The sequence below is a fragment of the Aedes albopictus genome, chromosome 3, assembly GCF_035046485.1.
Source record: "Aedes albopictus strain Foshan chromosome 3, AalbF5, whole genome shotgun sequence".
In the NCBI taxonomy this organism is placed as follows: domain Eukaryota; kingdom Metazoa; phylum Arthropoda; class Insecta; order Diptera; family Culicidae; genus Aedes; species Aedes albopictus.
Genome location: NC_085138.1, coordinates 292,707,919 through 292,725,516, shown reverse-complemented (window position 1 = coordinate 292,725,516; position 17,598 = coordinate 292,707,919). Strand labels below are relative to the sequence as shown.

The following is a 17,598-nucleotide window of genomic DNA, read 5'->3' as shown; positions in this document are numbered from 1 at the left end:
TGTATGAAACTGCATTTTTCGCCAATAATCTTACTTAACCAAAAACCTTATGAATAATTTAAAAATTATTTCAATTTGTTTCTTCACAAAATTTGAATTTAATTCATATTTTTTTTATTTAAAAATTTAAAAATAAAGTTTTCTTTTCATTCAGTGCTCTTCCGAGTTGTCAAAATTTTGTTTTCTCACAAAGCTTTTGATTACGTTGCTTTTGCTGATATTGGTGTTCATATCCCACTCATAAAAACGATGTTGAAAACAGTAAACAAAGAACGACTCTCGCGATAAGCCCAGGCTAATTGTAGACACAACCCGAAAGTTTGCGTTAGTGTGTGTAAAGCTATCCGACAAAAGCCTTATTGTTTTCTGCTGACCGGCATAAAAGTACACGGGCCATTTTTCTTGTCCGCGGTGCAGTGTTTGTGCAAAAATTGTTTTTCCTCTGTTGTTCCTTTAAAAATCCACTTATTTTACGTGCGGTAATTGAGGAGTTTTATCTCGGCAACATTCCGAACCTAAGAACATTTCTTGCTTGCCTTATTCCTCTCTATTGGTTGCTGATTTACACCGCTCTGTTGCCAACTTGGCTGCCAAGGTACAGTAGTTCGTTGTTCCGTCGGGAGGGAAACCAAATATTGCAGCAGGATCTGATAGTGGGAAGTGATTCTACGGACAACCGCCCATCCGCCAGGATGACATTCAAGTTGATTAGCAGCGCCAAAGCGAACGGAGTGATTCCGGTCCGCAAGTACCGATCGGAACGTACCGGGCTGAGTGTCATAGTAGGCGAAGTCGAAGGTGAGTAATCGATATGGGAATATGGTGGAACGATTTCTATTGTTCAAATCAGGGGTTCTCAAACTCTTCCAAATCCAAAGTGTACGGAACATTTTTTTTCGTGTCAGGAGCAGAAAAGCAGGAGTAGGAGACCGCCAGATTAAAGATTATCATAAAAATGCTATTTGCTAAGTTCATGCGGCATTCTGCCAAACACATAAGATATTATCACAAACTAGGAGTAAACTAAAGTACTCAGCCTATGTTCAAAGAAGAGATATCACTTCCTCTGAAGAGGAGGTTTTGGAATGCTTATTCAGTACACACTTCCCCGGATGTGTGGATATTACATCTTCGGATGAACATGATGATGGTTTTTCTTGTAAAAAGTTATGATCAGGGATGTTTTCGATCACCTGGCAATCGTTTGACTAATTTGTCCATAACTCAGTTCAGAAACCCAATATTGAATTTGTAATTTTGTAATTTGTTGTTTTATTGTAAACGATAACCTTTTAGTTGTTACTTTACATGAGGTCAAGGATTCTGGCATAGGAAACATTGTTGAGGAGCAAAATAAAACTAACAAACTAGAATCAAAAGTAACATAAACAAATTTGAAGTGAAATTAAGGAAAAAGACTAATCAATATTTAGAATACAGCTGCATCTAGTATCGGTCTGAGCTTCTGACTGCATTTTTTGAAGGCTGTGATAGTTGGCTTCTGCTTTACGTCTAGTGGTAGTCTATTCCAGAGTGAAACTCCGGCAATCAACACACTTTTCTTGGTCGTTGTCGTGTGTCTTGGAACAACACACGTCCCGGTTCGTTGAAATGTGAAGTTCGGCAAAGTTGTAGATTAGCGTTTTTCCTACAATTAGTTACAGGTTCTCTTCGATATAACGTACAAAAAAAATTCTCTTTGTACGTTATATCGAAGCAGAGATAAATTTTATGCCAGTATTGATGTATTCGACGTGAAATTAACTCTAAATTATGATTTCGGTGAAATTCACAAAACCAATAATGAAAAACATAAGTTTTTACGAAAAAGTAATTTGGTTTTTTGTGTTTCGATATAACGTACATTTTGCTTCGATATAACGTACACATTTTTTTTATCCCGTAACGTGGGTAGATCACCTTAGAACGGTGCGTTACGGTGTAAGATCTACCACACTGCATCAAATTTTAATCTTGCTATTTTCCTTCCTAAAGTGGTAGCATTGCAGATTAAAATTTGATGTATTTTTTTGTAATGTTCATGTTTTATTTTATGTTTTGTTTTTAACTGCTAATAAACCTTTTGTTTCAGGCGGATTCAGGTAATTTTACCATTTTCGAAAAATAGTAACTGTAACGAGCGTATCACTTATGCCTTACCCAGTATTTATTTATTAATCCTTTATTCCTTTAGCAAATCACTGTACACAGCACCGTATTTATATATGCGAACATGTTTAAATATCTATATCGTTATCTGGAAGCGTTTGGTACGGGAGGTCCACGCTTCCATCTTTCCCCTCGATTTCAAGGTGTAGAATGTTTTCAAATATTGATTATGTTGAAATCGTTTTATCCCTTGAAATCCCGGATAAAAAATTACCATTCATTACATGGTAAATATTATTAACATATGACTGGTTTTATTGTTCACAATAAAACACATAGTAGATATATTGTTACTTTTTACAATAGAAATCAAGCCCATATAGTTCGTACAATAAGTGAACATTAGCTTTATTAGTGACTAATTGATTCGATTGTTTTTCAATAGTTCTGTAACAATTTAAAGTTACTATCAGTAAATAATAATTTAAGTTGTTTTTATATAGTTGCAACAGTGCCTGTAAAGTTCTCATGGACTTTTTATTAAAAAAGTGTTTATTTCTCAATTACACTCAAAAACAATTCGTAACAAATAAATAACAATAAATATTATTGTTGCTTGGATCATGTTTGTATAATCAAATACAAAATTACTAGACATATTTTTTTTAGTTTTCGTTTTAAATTTGAGTACAGTAGAAACTGAGGAAGTATAGAAAACTAGCTGAAAAGCAGGTTTTAGCCAAGTGAGGACGTTACGACAAGAAAAAGATGAACAATGATTTTCTAATGTTTTCCAATAAAGGAATCTAGTAAAAAGTAAACTACTATTGATAACAATGCAAATACAATTAGTTTAATGGGGTCAATTGAACCGATGTTAAAATAAACATGCAATAATATTTGTTGTTATGCAAATAGATTTCGCCTTTGAAAACCCAAAGAATTCATACTAATGGCCACATGAATTGTGAACGATTTATGGTATGGATGATACTGAGGTCTGACTTGTGATATTTGGCAGTTATTTGAAAAGATTGATGATAGATCTTATCAACAGCTGCCAAGCAATACATACCAGACAGACATCAGAGTGTTTGATTCTTATCATAAAATGTGCATATCATTCTGGCGGCCGTTAGTGCTCGTAAATGCTGGATATAAATGTTAGCGGGAAATATAAATTCTATGAATTTTCGAACTGCTTACAAATAACACAAATATTATTGTATTTTTATTGTAACAACGATTCATTTGACGCCATTCAATTATTTGTATTTGTATTGTAAGAACAATGAAAAAACATTAAGATATATTGTTTGCTTTTGAATATTGCCCTAAAAATGTCTCATTAAACCACAATACATTCTATTGTTTTTCGCGAAAAAGTGTATGAAAATTTTTTCAAAATTTTATGGTTAAGATACATAACGACCACCATTTTTTATTGTAAAAGTGCCATTTACCATTCGCCGAATTGTATAGAACAATAGGGGTGATGGTGAGTGTGCCGTGTAAATTACAATACTTTTAATGGTGATTATTTTTCGAAAAAATGGTGTTGTAACAATAAAATTTATCGTATTTTTATGATATTTTTTATCAGGGATCTTCTCTGCGGTACATGCTGCGCAGTTGGCCTGGCCGTTAGACAAGAAAAATGATAGACTTGAAAAGTCTTCATTTTCCAGGATGCATTCAAGTAATGGTTGCGTTAGTGTGAGATTAGATTAGATTAGATTAGATATAACGTACACATTTTTTTCCCTGGGCTTGGATTATATCTACCAGGAAGCTTTGAATTCAGACATGTAGCCGATGTATTTTGCAGTAATGATTGAAATAGCTGAATATATAATTTCCTTGACTTCCTTGGGCATAGAGTATCTTCGTGCCTGCCACACTATATACACATGCAAAATGGTCATTGGCAGAGGAAGCTCTCAGTTAATAACTGTGTTAATAACTCAATTAAGCTGAGAAGCAGGCTTTGTCCCAATGAGGACGTTACGCCAAGAAGAGGAGGAGGAGCTGAATGTATAATCAATGGCAAACAATTCTGTTAAAAATCAGATCTTCAAGTCATCTGATATAGTTATACTGATCATGCTGCTGCATAGTAGTATGGGACACGCTTGTATGGAAAAATTAAATCATCGCTCCAGTCGACTTTTTTGATTCCATTTAGGTCCCATATGAACTGTGCAAAATTTCAGCGCAATCGGTGAAACTATAATTTAGCGCAAGCAATTCAAATTTTTCATAGGATTTACTATGGAAAAAGTTGCACTTTTAAACAAAAAATACCAGAGGTACCGTAAAACGGGGCGAATAGAAACACCTTCCAGCATACTTAGGCAAGTATCTCTGGAACCGTACGTAATAAAGTCAGTTTCAAGGGTCTTAACTTTGGGTCCCTCCTCCCTCTTTAATTGCTGTAATTAGGATTCAAAACTAATTTTGATTTCGTTAACTTATTTGAAAAAAGGTTACTTGTTTCTATTCGCCCCGCAATGGGGCGAATAGAAACAGCTTTAAACAATTTTCGATATTTTTTTCCAATTTCAAGACAGAAATACCTTTTAATTCAATTAAAACTCTAACACTAGATTATAACAATTCACCTAGTGAAGAAAATATTGTCGAATGTCGAAAAATACTTTAGTCTGTTAAAACATACCAAATCGATAAAACGCAATTTCAATGGCGGAAGTTTTTTTGCCTCTAAATCGATACTTTGCTTTTACAAATTTTCACAAAAAAATTAACGGAATTATCATCCCAAAAAAGGTTTATTGAAACACTAGTAGCATCCAACTAGCTAATAAAATTAAGTTTTGATGAATTTTAAAACATAATTGCCATCTTTTTTACAATAAGTTATTTGTTTCTATTCGCCCCATTGTTTCTATTCACCCCGTTTTACGGTAGCCCTTTGTCTCCTTAATTCAAATCGATCAAAGCTTCTTGTAGAAAAATCATTTATGAAACTTTCCTTCGAAGACCGCAAAATGATTGGATGTTTGTTGAAAAAGTTATTGATTTATTACCGATTAATGATCCCCCTGGCCAAGTTCGCAGGGGTTGACGGTATTAAAGTGAAGGAGTTTCATTTTGATTATTGTAATGTAGTGTTCTTTAGTGAAACATATCACCATTTTAACACTTTAATGCGCCTCCAACGGTTCATCACGAACCGGCTGCTGCAGATGGAGTATGGCTGATCATATGCATAAGACATGCTCGATAAACACGGAGGAACCGCCGGGGCTTAGTAGAGTCTATTCCCAACCAACAGTTCCAAGTCGGTTGGATTTGAGAAGGTTTTGATGATCGTTACAAATCCTAATAAAAGTATTATAGGATTTGTGACAGGTTTTGGAACCTTTTACAGCCAGATGACTTCAAAATGTTGTTTGGGCTCTATTTTCCACGTTTCTCGGTTGATTTTGATTACTAATATATTAATGTCACAAACGCTTTTTTCGAATTTTTAAAATATTAGGTACTTGATTATATTTTCTTTAAATAAAGCAATTAAAATCAACCGAAAAAATAATAGTGGGGAGAAGATTTGCAGCACTTAATTGTGCTGCTAGATTCGAAGCTAACATGCGAGCACTTGAACGCATTGTTGACGTCAATGCGTTTGACGTGACATTTTGGACAAAAAACTGACTGCTTTTTATTAACTGAACAACGTTACTTTTGTATGACTAGGTTGGCATTTCTAGGCCACGCATGAGAAAATGACATGGTTTATCGAGGTAGGACTGATAGGACAATTGAACGAATTTGAACATTTTTCATAGTATTTATTGGGGGATGAATACATAATAGTTGACAAGCAATTTTTGTTTTATTACAATCAACTGACACCAACAGTTATGATGTTATGTGTTATGACACCAACAGAAAAATATCAGAAGTTCAGTTACATGTTTCTGTGGGTTTTGGACCGATGACAATTTAAGGACACAAGAGATGAACACATAGAAGTAGAAAACGATTAGCGAAATCAAGAAAACAATTTGACACAGAATCGACTACATACATATATTTTAACATACGGGTTCGACTGATTAGATGAATATATCTAGAAGTATCTAGAAGACAATAGATGCTAAGATTGAAAAAAAGCTTGCAGTTGGGATTTGACTAAAATAGTGGCCGATAGGAAACAATGCGCTAGACAGCATTATTATTCAATTTTAATATTTACCCGTAGGCTTTTCGCCGGTTGACAGTACAGTATTTAGCTGAGTACGAAGATACGGATTAGTTGTTGTACAGATGACAGGGTTCTCACGGGAAGTGCTTCAAGCGAGGCTTACATAACAACTGACAATAAAGAAACCTATTTTCCTTGACTTTCTACGCAATGGACATCTGACCGAACGCACGTGTTTTCGTTAAGCCTGGAACACATAGCGTCCGTTCCGTCGAGGTTTGCGTTTTTTTGACAGTTTTCCCATGGGAAATGTGTCAAACTACTGTCACGCACACGCAAACGTATGCATTGTGTGGGGCACTTTAATCTCCTAGGCATTATTAAGACATGATGTATGTGCATGACGGAACAACTAGCAGGACACAGTTCCAGACGTCTCTTTTTAATAACGACATTCAACATATTTCCAATAATACTACACCTCAATAAAGCAAAGACTAAAGCTGCTATGATAGAACAGATCAGAATGACTGTGTTGCTGCATCGCCACGCCTCACTGTACAGCCGACTGAGTCCGGCTCTGATAGAGTCACTCACACTAACCCATGTGATAAGGGGATATCGATGACAGCAGGACGCAACGATGATAATGATATAACAACAAAACCGTAATCGAAAGTTACCTCAACGTGGTGATCTACGAGTGTCTATCTAAACCTAAATTAAAATTAATTTGATTATCCTAAAACATCAGTTATAGTTATAAGTTATTATTGCTACTGAATTCGTATCATACGCTGTTGTGGATTTCTTATACTAAAGGTGAAAACGTTGAATTTAATAGCTAAATATCGGTGATGCGAATAACCCTAAATTGTTCCTATAGGTAGTGTACGAAAGCTTAGGTCGAGAATATTCGAGCCGCATAATTACTGAAAAAGCGAATTGTATTGAGCTTGTGAGTTGGATTGGGATTATTCTTTACCGAATTTAAACTAAAACGTATATCTACTATTACAGCGTCCAGTAAACACTCACTGATCCTTATTCAAACTTAACCTAAGAATACTAAGCCTACACCAAATTGTAAGTATTGTACAGTAGATTGTCTGATTTCCTCCTTAATATTGAAATATATTTTAGCTTGAGCTGTTCTATAAAGCTGAAAGAAAGTGTAGCCACTTGGTGTTTTAACAGACTGAATTGACTATTACCTTGGAGATCTACTTCAAATAACTGACAAATTGACAAGAACCTAACTAAATACATGGACCATACTACAAAAAACCAATTGACAATGTTTTGACATGTTTTTCAATACATTCTTATAACATAAAATTATGTATCGAATATGTTCTCAGCAACATCATAACAACTTACTTATTGCTGGCACGAAGTTAGTATTTATTAGCTACGCACAGCAAATAAATATGGCATCTTTTATAAAAGCATTATTTAGTGATGGCTCAAAATAATTATTGGGCCTTACATTTCGTTTGTAATTTACCATCCCGATGCTTGGACACTATGACTTAGTTTCATGTGCCGTTCAAAATTTATGGTGAAATAAGCACCTCGTCATAAATTCATTCGCTATCCATCGGATTGGAAATAAGAAGGAAGTTTTTTGACATCTCTGTGGCTTCTTGACAAAGTACCGTCAGAATGTTTTGGGATGTTATTTTCAATTATGATGTATTAATGATGTTCTTTTAGACTGTAGAATTTGTCTTCATTATCAATAAGGAAATCGTATTATTTCATTACATATTTTATATGTTCCAGATGGATAATTATTGGCAGAAATATCAGTAGATGAACATACGGCTAAATATAAAAATGGTAGCGTGAAACTTTTTAGCAGGCACTGTAATTGATCTGGCCTGATATACGGGAAAACTCAAAGTTCTAGAAATACGTTCAAATTACGACTATTATACATTTCAATAACATGTTTGTCGAATACCACTAGAATCGACTGAAATACATTGAAAAAACATCATAGCAACGTATTTTGGACATCTACTTCCCAATAGCATACGACGAAGTCATTTTTGGTTTTGGAAGACCTGTTTTGAACATAGATATAACAATAACAAAGTTTGAGTGCGTTTCCTAGAATGAATACCAATTAATTATTTTAGTATGTTTCGCGGGATCAAAAATAGTGTAAAAACTGTGCTGGTAAGTGAGATTTAGCCGCCACGTAAGTACCCCCAGTGATTTTTAGGTGACGGGAGGCCTGGCATGCAAATAAATTTGAATGGTGGCGCCCATCTTTCGAGCCATGGTGACTGTGGTCTGCTTGGTGGTATGCGCCAAGTTTTCATACCCATTTGTTACCCCGTTTAGCATACTTGTAGTGGGATCAAACCGCAAAGCATAAAATCAAAGTTGCTATCGTATTTGGATTGCCTTGAAGGAGATGTTTCTTAAATAATGATCAAGTCAGTGAGAAGAGATATCAAACTGATAATGTTGTATATTAACGTATTTAGTACGTGAAAACAACGTTTTAATAACATGTTTGAACTCAAAGGTTATAACTATGTTATACATATCATCTTCAATTGAAGGAAAACGATGACACAAATATCTTGTGTAACCAACGTTAAATTTACGTTATTTTAACTTGTAGTGAGGATGATAACATTTTTCAATAACTTGTTATTGCCAAACACAGTTAAAACATGATTTCAACAGCAAAACCTCCATGAGTCGATATTGAAGGGACCATCGACTCAAGGAAATATCGAGTAGTGGAACAAAAATCCTTTGGGAAGCTTTTTAGGGGACCATCATAGTAATCCAGAAATTATTTTTCAGTATGGAAAAAATTACCTCCATGGGTCAATATCGAGTCAAGGAACATCGACTAATGGAGGTTCGACTGTACTATGTGTACAAATACGATTATAGTACTATACTACAACGTCTTTTTTAAAGTTTATTCTCAAAGATGTTTTCTGTGTTACTTGGGCACATCCGGTGGGACATCCGGAACCGGTTCCGGAACACTACCGGTTCAGATATGGTCTGATACTGTTTTCTTGCTTACCGTTCATCAGGTTATCGAAAATGCCGCTTTTTGATGTGTCGCATGCATGGGTTTGGTACTCTTTAATATTTAGCCACTTCCGGTGGGACATACGGAACCGGTTCCGGAACACTACCGGATCAGATGTGGTCTGATATTGTTTTCCTGTTAACCATTCATCAGGTTATCGAAAATGTCACTGTTTGATGTATCGCATGCATGGGTTTGGTGCATTTTCATGTCTGGCCTCTTCCAGGGGTACCGATCCGGAACATCTAAATGGCCATAACTCCGTAACGGCTAGACCGATCCGAACCATTTTCAATAGGAAACAATGGGACCAGATTCCGCGTCGAATGAGCCGTCGATCGTTAAAATCGGTTGATATTTACTATCTAAAAGTGAGGTGACCTTTTTTTGTACACATACACACACATACATACACACACACACATACACACACAGACATCATCTCAACTTGTCGAGCTGAGTCGATTGGTATATGAAACTTGCCCCTCCGGGGCCTCTATCAAAATTTCATTTTTGGAGTGAACATATAGCCTTTCGGTACACCTTGGTGTACGAGAAAGGCAAAAAAAAATTATTACCGATTAGTGATCCAACGAACGGCTTTTTGTTTTGTTTTATCAGCAGCACTGCTGCTGCCGTTGTTGCATGGGGTGACGGGAGGTATCACCACCTCCAAGAAACAGCAGCAACCAAGGCAGCAGCTACAGGACCTCTGGGATTTTTTATTTGAAAGTGTAACTTTTCCCATAGTGAATCCTATGAAAACTTTAAACCGCCTGCGCTAAATTACGATTGCGCTGAAATTTTGCACAGTTCATATGGGACCTAAATGAAATAAAAAAAGTCGACTGGGGCGAGAATTTGATGTTTGTCCCATACTACTGCATAGTATATCGAACATTTGTCGAAGTCATTTATGTATCGGGAAAATATAATTCCAAGTTGGTGAGAATATTACAAACTGAGGGAGGGTAATAGGCCCAGTCAGACCCCTGAATGGGCAATGTGGGTCAGTGCGTGGGAATGCCATTGAAGATTTGTAATATTCTCCGAGGCTTTCGAAATCCAACAGGGCGCGTCCCCGGGTTGCGGATAGGGGGAAAAGGGAGATTTTTCGCATTTGTACTGTAACAGCCAATGAGATATTATCTCCTATGGTGTTGTAGTGCGAATGAATGATCTCATTCTATGGGAATTCGAACCTTGTAATGTATTGTTTATTAACTTCAATTTTCTAAGCTTGACAAGGTTTTGAGATGAGAGAATTGCCTAATAGGAAAGTCACATCAGCAAAGCTTTTACATATGCAAATGCTATCCATGGGGTCATGTCTAGCATTTAATATGTATGGCAATGCCTGGTTCTTACCTAGTAGGAGTACTACAAGACCATGCGGACAATTCGATTAAAGGCTTAATTGGGGATAATATATTTTCCAGAACTGAAGGGACATTTTTTCCGGGATGACTGGCGAGTCGGAGAGGGTAGAAGTTTCCGTTTGTTATAATTGACAAAACAAACAATCGGGCGCTTTTTCTTTTGACTTGCTTGGTATTTTGTGGATTATTGTTTTTTGGTTTTGAAAGCTATGCGATTCACTATTGAGCCTTAAAATTATTTTGCATCTGAATAGCATTGATATTGTCAAGTCTGTACCAACACCCTAATCCCACACCAAAATACCCTTTTCCTATCCCATGGCGTTTATGTGGTCAGCAAAGACTATTCAGCCATTACCCCTCCTTATCATCGGCTTTGGACTGACTTGCGCTCTCATTGCCCCACCAAATGCTGCAAAATGAAAATGAAAATGAAAATGAAATAAAAAAATATCAGAAGTTCAGTTACATGTTTCTGTGGGTTTTGGACCGATGACAATTTAAGGACACAAGAGATTAGCATAGAGAAGTAGGAAACGATTGACGATATCAAGAAAACAATTTGACACAGGATCGACTACATTTTAACATACAGGTTTCGATTGATTCGATGAAAAAAAAAACAAACATACGACAACTGACTTAACGAGGAGAAAAGCATATTGAACCATACCACAACATCAAACAAAACGATCAAACGATCAAATCTGACTATACATGTCAATGGTTACTCCTCCGTGATTGATCTGAGCTGGTACCAATTACACTGAGATCCAAATGAATAAGGGCTGGGACACTCCACTTATTCTCAAAGTGCAATTTAAGCAGCTCATGCATTTTGGATCAATAACGGCGCCGGCCACGTCCTTAATAGTCCTTATAGTCAGTTGGGAAGGGAAAGGAATGTTAGAGTGTGCTGGTTGTTGCTACTAAAGACCGAGAGCACCTCTACATCCCCACAACCAGCACGGACTGGGGTATTTGTTAGACGGAAAGGATGGGAGATCTGGGAGTCACCGTTGGGTCGGTGATGCGATCCATGGATAGGGGTTATTTATAGTGTTCGTAAGGTGATAGATTGTGTGGTGAAAAAGGTGAATAAGGTCCAGCGGCACAGCACGTTTTGGTTGCATAACTTGTAGGCGTTATATACACTGTGCTGTGAGTGGAAGTTGGAAGGGAGGGAAACGACTTTTTTCAATTCGTTTCTGGTTCTAGCGATGGCTATGAACATATGAATATACATGAGTTGTATAGGTAGAGAAGAGAGAGAGAAAGTGGATAGAAAGATACAAAGTAGGATGAAAGGGACGGGCCAGGGACTGTACCCATGACCTTCTGCATACGAATCAGAAGCGGTAGCCACTAGACCACCAGGCTCGTTACAGAACCATACCACAAAATCAAACAAGAAGACAAACACAAATCGTGTGACCATAATACTATATAGGCAAATCCTGACTGACTGACCAATTGAAAACTTTCCAATCTTCTATCGTAACTTTCTGAGTCAGTTTGCAACAGTGTCTTAATGGATATCATTTTCCGCGTACGGCTGGCAAACTGCTTCTGAAAGATTACGTACTCTTTTCTATCTTCGGGTCTAGTGTAGAGGTTCTATTCAGAGTGCAGCTAGAAACCAAGCAAAAAAAAAATTATTTAATGATCGGCACTAAAACGTGACAGCTTTTTGAAAATGTGGAATATGCTCACTTGTTCCATATATTATGTAAATCAAACTGCCACTAACTCTTGCAAAAGAAAGATGACTCATGGTAGCTACAATATATCAGAATCTAAAATACGACCTATCAACAATGCTGTAGAGTAGAAATATCAGCATTGAACACACAGTTTACGCCCTGGGCCATCTAATGATGCTTGCATATAAAACATTTCAATATAAATGAGTTTTTAAGTGAACAAAAAACTGTAAATACACATCCATAGTTTACAACCTGTTGGTCAGTCTGAACTATTCCATTTGGTTACTCTAAATAGTAACTGTGAATAATGTGTTTGTTAAAAAACAGAAGTTGCTCCGGTACAATTGACGGATTTTTTTTCAAAGAAATTGTCCCTGCACCTTCGGGACTATGTCAATCTTTTTCGACGATGTTCAAGATCTACAATTTCTCCAAAAAATCGTCAAATTGTGTAATCTATATGCGTAGCAGGCAGCAAAACAATGATCGGACTGCTTTTCCTGAAAGTTTCAAGAAGTAGAATCCATGAATCAATGGGGATGAATTTTTTTCCGTCCCGTAACACCCCATTTTACGGTATTAATTTCAAAATTCCGGGAAAACCAGAAAATCAAAAATCTGTAATTTGCTGGTCACCCTGAATACACAAAGTTATTATATTTCATAGGTCCACTGGTGAACGGATACTTCGCGTTGGCAACGGAAGCGCACGATGACGATGGTTTGCCGCATACCCTGGAGCATTTGATCTTCCTAGGGTCGGAGAAGTATCCGTACAAAGGAATCTTGGATCTGGTTGCCAATCGATGTTTGGCATCCGGAACGAACGCCTGGACGGATACGGATCACACCTGTTACACGATGACCACTGCCGGAAGTGGCGGTTTTCTGTCGCTGTTGCCTGTTTACCTGGATCATATTCTTTATCCAACTCTGACCGATTCGGGCTTCATAACGGAAGTGCACCATATTTCCGAGGAAGGTGAAGATGGCGGAGTGGTTTACTGTGAAATGCAGGGGCGCGAAAACACCGGAGAGTCGCGGATCCATCAGGATATGCTTCGAGCCATTTATCCGAAGTCCGGTTACAGCTCGGAAACCGGTGGAATTATGGCCAACTTGCGAACCAGCACCAACAATGAAAAGGTTCGGGCTTATCACGCTGGGTTCTATCGGCCGGATAATCTACACGTGATCATCACCGGTCAAATTGAACCGGAGGATATTTTCAAGGCGTTGGAACCAGTGGAAGAGAAGATTCTTTCCAAGGGTAGTCTGTCGGCATTTACACGCCCGTGGCAAACGCCAGTGGCGCCGTTGGACGAATCGAAGGACCTTAAAATTCTCTATCCTGCCGACGAGGAAGATTGTGGCTTGGTTAATGTGGCGTGGCGTGGGCCCAAGGCAACAACTGAATACGAAGAGTTGACTGCGTGTTCCGTCCTTTTGCGGTACCTTTCGGATACATCGGTAAGCCCTCTGCAGCGAGAGTTTGTGGAGATTGAAGATCCGTACGCCAGCCGAGTAGGATATAACATTGCGGAAAATGCCGAATCTCTTCTGTACATCTCGTTCGAAAATGTCCCACTGGGCAAGGTGGACGACATTCACGCAAAACTGAAACAGGTTTTGGAGCGTATTGGCAAGGGAGAGGAGAAGATCGATATGAAACGGATGGAGAACGTGTTGGAGAGATACATTTTGGAATCGCTGAGCAACCTGGAAAGCAGTCCGCACGATAACGTGGCGTTCCATGTCATTGGGGATGTTCTCTATGGAGCCGTGGAGCAAGATGTACGGTTTTACACAAAAAATAATTTGCAATGGATTTTGCTATAAATTTCATTCTCCTTACAGTTCGATAATCGTCTAAACGCAAACAGGTTCCTTCAGAAGCTCAAGGAAAAGAAAGAAGACTTCTGGGTTGGTTTGCTAAATAAGTATCTCGTTGATGTAAGTACTTTAAAGGCAAATCAACCGTCGGTATATTTATAAGTTTTTTTATGCAATTCAGTATTATAATTTCTATTTTATACTACTCATTCCAGTATCATAATGGCCAACTTTTCCGTACTGGTTCATAATGCAACTGAAATGAGTTGCATAATGAAAAATAGTTGCATAATGTTCATAATGCAACTCATTTGAGTTGCATTATGAACATTATGCAATTCAAATGAGTTGCATTATGAAAAAACCATTGCATAAAATTTTGTATGGAACTCGTTGCAAAACTCGACTTTTTCAGCACTCTTCGTATTTATCCAACTCGGCAAGCCTCGTTGGATAAATGTACGACTCGTGCTGAAAAAATCAACTTTTTGCAACTCGTCACATAAATAACTATTTTCCTACAGGCAAAACACGTTGTAGTCCGCGCCGTCCCTAGCATCGAAGAGCAGAAGCGATCGGCCAAGGAGGAGATGGATCGTATCGAACAGCAGAGAGCCGATCTGGGCGAGGAAGGTTTAGCCAAGAAGGGCAAAGAGTTGGCCGATGCCATGGCCGCCAACGAAGTGCCTCCACCGGATGAGATGTTGACGTCGATTCCGGTTCCGTCTACCGATGGAATCAAATTCCACCCGGTACAGATATTCAAGGCTACCGACGGAGGAAAGAATCCAGCTGGATTGGATCTACAGAAACTACCCGTGTATGCGGAGGCATATCATTTGCATACAAACTTCTGCTACGTAAGTATTATCAAGGGAAAAGCTTATATGGATAACTGACTCATCGGATAAAATTTTCTGCTCGAAGACAAATATGTTGAAAAAATGTCATCTCATACCTAAAATAACTTCGAAGATTCATTCAGGAATTACTTGTGCGGGCTTCCTCCCATAATTCAAAGGAATTCTTTCCGGAATTACTTTAGCGGAATGTATTCTGGCTATTCTTTTTAATTTGCCTGATTTGCCCTTTTTTGAACCCGAGCAGAATCTCCTACAATTTGTTTATACTTAAACCTCTCAGCTCATGGTAACGATGAACACCGATCCCGTGGAGCCGGAACTACGACCATACTTACTACTGCTAATGGAGCTGCTTACGGAGTCGCCGATCCGACGTGGCGACGAGCTGATTCCATACGAAGCAGTGGTTGCAGCCCTCGAAGCTGACACCATCGAAACCGAGGCACGGCTAGGTATCGAAACGAGAAACCGCTTCAGTCTAGGACCATTCGCCAATAGTGCCACTTTGTCGATGCAAGTCGTTCGAGGCAAGTACGAAACCGGCATCAACTGGATTGCCGAACTGCTGCACAAAACTGAATTCACGACGGATCGAGTCAAGGTCTGCGCTTCAAAAATGGTAAACGATGTGGCGCAAGCAAAACGGGAGGGTAACTCCATTGTGCGGGACCTACTGAAGGCTATGTATTACGAAAAAGGTATGATTCTTCTAATACGGATGTGCATTGGAAAATTTACTGTTAACATCATAATTCTGTCATTCTATAGATAGCAACGTTCGCGTGAGTTCCCTTCTCAAGCAGCAGAAGTTTTTGAGTGCACTTATCGAACAGCTCGATAGTGAACAAGGGGCCGAGAAGGTGATCAACAAGCTGAACAAAGTTCGTGACGTCATTACACGGCCGGAGAACTTGGGGTTGCACATTGCGGCCGATTGGGAGGAGATGGCTAAACTGCAAATCGATTTGGAGGCACCGTGGAGCAAGTTGGTTGCATCCGAGACGACTGACCTAAAAAAAGAGTAAGTGTGTTTAATCTCCCAGGTGATTCAATCAATATTTCCGGGGAAAGCTTTCTAAAATGCTTCCTAAACATTTTCCAAAAATTGTTCTAGGAGATATTTTTTTAATTATTTGTTAAACAAGTGCCTTTAATCATAAACTTCTCTGCAATGTTCTAATAAAAGCATTTCAGAAAATCAAATTAAAACTTAACAATTTTTGGAATGTCTAAACTTGTCTCTTGCCCAAATGCTGACATTACGTTTATTTTCCATCAGGTTTGTCGTTGTTCCGGACTGGAAGCTGATGAACATGGATGGTAACTTGGAGGATTCCACTGGTGTCGTCGTTGGTATGGGTAGCGTCGAAAGCGCCTTCCTGTACCAGAGCTCGAAAGCCATCACCGATTTTAATGACGAGGATCTTGCACCCCTACTGCTGTTCCTGCAGTATTTGACCCAGCTGGAGGGACCTCTGTGGCGTCAAATCCGCGGTCAAGGATTCTCCTACGGATACAACATTGTTCCTCGTCCCAATGAGGGTTTGTTGTACTTTACGCTATACCGTGCAACGAATTTGGTGGCAGCCTACAAGGAAGCCAAGTCAATTACCGTAAGTGCCACTTTGAAACAAACTCTGGACCAAATTTAAAAATAAACCTCTCTTCCCAGGAAAAACAACTCCAACCGGATGCCGAGTGGGACTCCACGCTCCTAGAGTCTGCTCGCAGTTCGTTGATCTTCGAAATTATCGCCCGCGAAAAGAGCATCGGCAACGTGGTAGAGCAGTCATTCCTTGCCAGCTTCAAACAGGTAACGGCCGGATATAACCAAGCGCTGGTCCGCCAGGTCGGAAAGGTCACCGAAGCCGATTTGGCCCGGGTGGGGGCGAAGTATGTGAAGCAACTATTTTCGGCCGAGGCACGCACGGCCATCGTGTGCCACCCAGACAAAGCTGCCGACGTTGCCACTGCCTTCAACCAGCTTGGTCATAATCTGAAGGTTGAAAACAGTTTGGAGGGCAGTATTCTGGCCTGAGTTATGTTCGTGTAGGCCATAGTTTCAACAATATTGCATTTGTCTCGTTTGTGTCTCTAACGCCACAGGGTGTAGCAAAAATATGTCAAATTATGTTGTGTTTAGCAAATAATTTTAGACACTGTGTAGCACCGTAGCTCGTCATATTATACGTACTTTTTTCGAAGTCAGTTAATACAACTGCTTGAAATAAACTTAGGGTATCGCGCTACTTGGGCGGTGGTTTTCTTCGTCTGTTATTTTCGTCTGTTTTCCACTGTAACTCGGTCAATTTTGAACCGATTGACTCACCGCATTCCAAGAATTGTGTCAATTGGTTCAAGATTGACTGAGTTATAGTGGAAAACAGACGAATATAGAAGCCACCGCCCAAGTAGCGCGATTCCCTAGTTGATTGTAAACTCAATATTCAAGTTGTCAGTTCTGTTCAATTTG

At 38.7% G+C, this 17,598-nt stretch overlaps 1 protein-coding gene across 1 annotated transcript; it reads left to right on the top strand.

Moving 5' to 3' along the window:
• The first annotated feature begins 306 nt into the window (after window positions 1-306).
• Window positions 307-17,369, top strand: LOC134292263 (uncharacterized protein C05D11.1-like). Its single transcript, XM_062861303.1, has 8 exons — window positions 307-798; window positions 13,097-14,223; window positions 14,287-14,382; window positions 14,787-15,122; window positions 15,406-15,823; window positions 15,894-16,146; window positions 16,405-16,738; window positions 16,798-17,369. Exons 1-8 carry the CDS (start codon window positions 693-695, stop codon window positions 17,161-17,163), a joined length of 3,036 nt encoding a protein of 1,011 aa, XP_062717287.1. The 5' UTR covers window positions 307-692; the 3' UTR covers window positions 17,164-17,369.
• The last annotated feature ends 229 nt before the right edge of the window (window positions 17,370-17,598 follow it).

Bases quoted from the DNA above. Each gene is read 5' to 3' on its own strand.
- LOC134292263 (XM_062861303.1), top strand. From the start codon at position 693: ATGACATTCAAGTTGATTAGCAGCGCCAAAGCGAACGGAGTGATTCCG. The intron at 14,383-14,786 runs GTAAGTACTTTA...ATTTTCCTACAG, and splicing joins TAAATAAGTATCTCGTTGAT to GCAAAACACGTTGTAGTCCG. The intron at 16,739-16,797 runs GTAAGTGCCACT...CTCTCTTCCCAG, and splicing joins AGGAAGCCAAGTCAATTACC to GAAAAACAACTCCAACCGGA.